We start from the raw sequence: 4,769 nt of genomic DNA on the forward strand, positions 1-4,769 counted from the left end.
CCGATGACCCGTTTTCAAACACATCCAATTGTCCTAAACATGTTAAAAAAATTAAGGTTTGTAAAATAGTGAGTTTAATATAAGAAGAAAAATGAACTTAATTAATAGCAATTTTAGATATTAACCCGAAGTAGCTGCTACTCTATCAGTTGATTTCACCGTTCTGTACATCTGCAAAATGAAGCAAACAAAACCAAGCCATGCCATCAAAATCATAAACGGTACACTAATTGATTTTTAGAAGTACTTATTTATGAGAAAAGTAAAGAATTATCATTGTAGGTTTTTAGCCTAATGCAGTAAATGTACGAACATTGAGTAAATGATAAGCTTTTCGTACGATACGTGTCCCCATGTGTGTATATATATACGTGCCGTTTCTTAGAGGTTAACCATGGTTAATAAACAATGGTTTCTAAACCCAAAGATATGCAGATTGTATCATTGAGTCATGATAGTGTTCTGTACTTTCTTTTGAAAAACCTGTGCAATTATTTCAAACAAAAAAATAAAAAGAAAATGGACTCTGAGTTTTGAATTCTTTGTGTTTTTGTCTTATATGTTTGATATATTATTGTTGAATCAATGACTCTCCCCTCTGCACCCCCCACCCCTACTATCGTATTCATCTTTTTCTTTTACATGGATGGTTCATTCTTCCAAGCAAAAAGCTGCAAAATAGCTTGCAGACCCATCAGATCTAGTAGGAAAAAAGTGCTGACGAGTTGAGAGCCTCTCTGCAGGAAAAGAAAATTGAAATTGGAATTTGAAACTTATGTGTTTTGACACTTCCCCATTTTTGGCATTTTCTGAGCATTGTAGACGCCATTGTTTGCAAGCAACTGGTGAACAAGCTTTATAAAGATTTTATTTTGATTTGCAAAAGAAGAAGAGTAGAATTTACCTGTAAATGGGACTTAACATGTGCCAAAGTGAGATCTTTAACGTCCATGAGCTCAAGAACTGACTTGGGTGTAGCTCCTAATTTCCAAGAGTAAACACAATGATTACTTACAAATTCTCTCTCTATATTACATAAAAAGTTTAAGATCGAAGAAGACGACGATGGAAAGAGAGAGCAATATACAGTACTAATGTGTATGTTTGTGTGTATACAAGCTAAAGGGACAATAATAAATTTCAGAAAGAAAGCTAATTAAAGAATGAGACCTACTTTCATGGCCACCCAAGAGCTCAACAGCATGAACAAAACGGGAATGGAGGGTAGTAGTCCACCTCATCCGAGGTGCCCTCATGCTACGTTTGGCTGGGAACCTCGAAAAAAACCTTGATCTCATTAGGCTTTGAGGCTGAAAAGGTCTGCTTGAAACAGTACTATTAGGAGTAGAAGGTACAGATGCATCTAAATTTTGCTCATGAGCAAATGTGAAGGCCGGAGGGTTTTGGTAAACTGGAATTCCTCTTATGGGCCTCAAGAAACCGAGCTCCGGGCTTAACCCCTGATGGTTTTGGTGGTGGTGGTGGAAGGGCTGAGGACGGAGGTGCTGCTGATGTTGCTGTGGAAACTGGTGGATGAAATTGTTTGTATTGTTTTGAAGAAGGTGAATATGGTTAAAATCAGGTTCCGAAACACTTTGATTTGATAACGAAAGCTCAAAACTGTTTTCAGGCTTAGCCAATGAAGAGGTTGAGTATCTAGAATCTAGAGCTCTCTTCCAGAATCCCAAATCCATTTCATCCTCTCTTCTTCTCCAACCTGATGAGGGTTTGCTATTTGGGAGGCTGATTTGTAGAGAGAGGTCTGGTTGTGCTGGAAATAACTCCATATCATACAATCCCAGGTCCAGCTCGGAAAAGTTTCTATCTCCCCTTCTTCTTTAACCACCACTCTTAGGGTTGCAGAAGGATTAGAAAAGGCCTTGTTGGGAGGACAAAAGCAGAGATTGGATGCTAAATTTCCGGGAGAGAGACAAGAAAAGAGAGACAGATTTTCTGGGGTTTTCTTCAGATGGGATTTGATGATCAAATTGTGAGGAGTAGTTGCAGATTTGCGATTGAAAGAGAAAGAAGAAATGACAAGCTATGAAGTGAATGGTTTTTCGTTTGTGTGAAGTATATGCAAGAAAGTGACACTTGAGGAGAAGAGAAGGTGGGGGTAGAGGGGGTTGGGCTTTTCGGGGTGATGTATTTCAAAAGTATATCTTAAATATATATGTTCAGAAGCAAACCAATAATAGAGGTTGTATTTTCATTTATTACCTGACTAATACATAACTTAAGACCTACTTATTAATAACACTATGTAGGTGCCAAGTAATGAAGGGTCCAATGTTTTATCGTACATCAATCATTTTATCACTTTATTTTTTTTACAGTATTCATGTTGAACCACACATTTTTTATTAAAATAATATTTCACATAAAAAATTTTTTTTTTTTTAACCACATATTTCAACATCAATCATTATTCCATAATACACTTTTTGAAATTAAAAAGGCACAAACATGCCCTTAAACTGTAAAACTCACTCACTTAGGCTGGTGTTTTGATATGATAAAAGAACAAAAAATTACTTTAACATCATTTCACTAAGGATGTTAAACACATAAACTACAACACTACACTACTCAATAAAATTTAACGAAACAAATACGTAAATAGTGATTTAATTGAGGTATCTATATGTTTAACGACTACTATATTATCACGTTGAAATAATTTAATGACTAAAATTAAACTTTTGTAACCAAAAAACCCCAATTTTCACTCGTTCATATACTTTTGGGTTGAGGTCGAGGTTGGGGTAGGGTGGAGTGGGGTGGGGTGGAGTGAGAAAGGAAGAAATAAAAGATGGAAAAGAAAAAGTGAATTATTTTGAGATTTGATTCTTTTTTACACTTTCTTTTTATCTATATATGAATTCTTTATAAGGGCAAGTAAAGGAAATTTTAGTGCAACCTTTTAATCTTTATATTTGTCCCTCAATAACTCATACTTACCTTTCTCAAAAAATACTCTTTATTGAACTGACACTAATGGGTTTGTACCTCATCTCTCCAAACCCTAAACTCAGGAAATTAATTAATTTCTTATCAAATATAAATGCCACTAGATTCTTGACCAATTTTCCTTACCTTATTATCTATTATAATATTACCTAATCATTACAACTTTTAGTCTAATTTAGGACTATAATTAGTTTATGACCAATTTTCTTAAAAGAAGATCACACTTTTAGTCCTCCTCCTTTGAGTGCACTTGAAGCGGCTGGGCACTAGTGGGACCAACATTATTGGGAAGATCCGTTGATAGATTAGCAATTTTAGACTGAGGTTCATTGCTTGTAAAGAAGGAAATATTTGGAGATGACTCGGACGTCAAGTGAACTAGTTTCGAGAGAAAAAACAAAAATTTTCCTTATGTTTCTTCAAATCCTTGGTACCAGATTTACTTAGGGTGTTTTCGATAGTGTTAAGACCAACCTTATTGAGAAGGGTTTCAAATTGGTACAACGATGACTTTTGAGTCACTCACAACAAGAACCGAGGAACCCACAGGCGCTTGCAACTATATATCTTTGTTTCTCTATCAAGTATAGAGTCTTAGATCTAATACCATGTGAACGAGGAGGACAAGAAATGAATGAGAGAAATTGTATATGGTTATTGTATGCATATTAAAATAAGTAGTGTTCTATTTATATGTTAATTACAACTACTAGTATGAACGTTATAATAAAGGAGATATACAAGAATATTCACACAATCTTCAAATATGGAAGACTACGGAAGATATATAGAAATTGGTAAAATATCCAATCAATTGTATCATTGATTTGATTCTAACAGTTTACAACTCTTTGGTGAGAATTTAATTTTTTCTTTTTAGGCTTGCTATTTATTTTAAAGATTTTTTCTCTTCCGGTGAGAGGTTGGATTGAGAAGTGTAAGGAAGAAAACCTCATATTCTCTTTCTTCATTATTGTAGAAAATGAAAATTGATGCAGTTCTCTTATTGATAAATCGATGTATTTGTGTGTTGTTCATATTTCTCTTAGGTTTTAATCTATAACAACTAGTTCATATTAATAGTTTGTTTTTAAGCAATGATTGAAGCAAACTGATTTTTCCTCGTCACCAACCAGCAGTTTTTTTCCTTTCGAAAAATACACTATTTCCCTAGTTTGACTTTTATGCTGTGCCATCAATTTCTCATTCATTGCATTTTTTCAAATTCTCATCCCTAAGAGTGACTGGTGGATTTGAATAAAATTCACTTGAATAAGAAGCTTTTTCTTGGAATAGTTTTTCAAGAAATATGAAGTGTGATATGGGTTGTTGATGCATTTTATTCTGCATCATCAACAACATGAGCTGGAGTAATAATTTCATTACTTGGTGTAGGGTCGAATTCTTGAAACTGGTTTTTAAGAGGAAGAACTTTGAAAAATCAAGAAAGAAAAAATCCTCCTTATATTCCTTCAAATCCTTATCTTCCAATGATGATGTCTACTCCTACTGAAGATAAGGGCTAGAGGGAAAAATATTGTTTTCAACAAAAGTGACATCTACGGAAGAACACACAAAATAAATAAATTATTTGAGGGGGTCGGGGGGAGAGGGGGTAATAGAACTTGTAATCCTTTTTTGTGCCTGAATAACCTACAAAGATACAATTTAACACTTATGGATCAAGTTTTTCACAATTATGTGCACGGCCATGAATAAATGAGTGAAAACTTTAGGAGGAAATTTGCAAAACACTTAACATTCGAGAAAAAAAATTAAGGAATACACTCCTATGACTT

General features: G+C 34.3%; 1 protein-coding gene across 1 annotated transcript in view; it reads right to left on the reverse strand.

Annotated features, from left to right (window-relative positions):
* LOC111395369 (probable transcription factor KAN2) overlaps positions 1-2,143 on the reverse strand; it is a 4,341-nt gene extending 2,198 nt beyond the window's left edge. The window contains exons 1-4 of the mRNA XM_023021342.1: positions 1,175-2,143; positions 905-981; positions 126-171; positions 8-33 (exon numbers count right to left, since the gene is read on the reverse strand). Coding sequence (XP_022877110.1) covers positions 8-33; positions 126-171; positions 905-981; positions 1,175-1,787 — 762 coding nt within the window. The 5' untranslated portion in view covers positions 1,788-2,143. The remainder of the gene's footprint in view (positions 1-7; positions 34-125; positions 172-904; positions 982-1,174) is intronic.
* Between the last annotated feature and the right edge of the window lie 2,626 nt (positions 2,144-4,769).

The sequence above is a fragment of the Olea europaea genome, chromosome 6 (assembly GCF_002742605.1).
Source record: "Olea europaea var. sylvestris chromosome 6, O_europaea_v1, whole genome shotgun sequence".
Lineage (NCBI taxonomy): Eukaryota > Viridiplantae > Streptophyta > Magnoliopsida > Lamiales > Oleaceae > Olea > Olea europaea.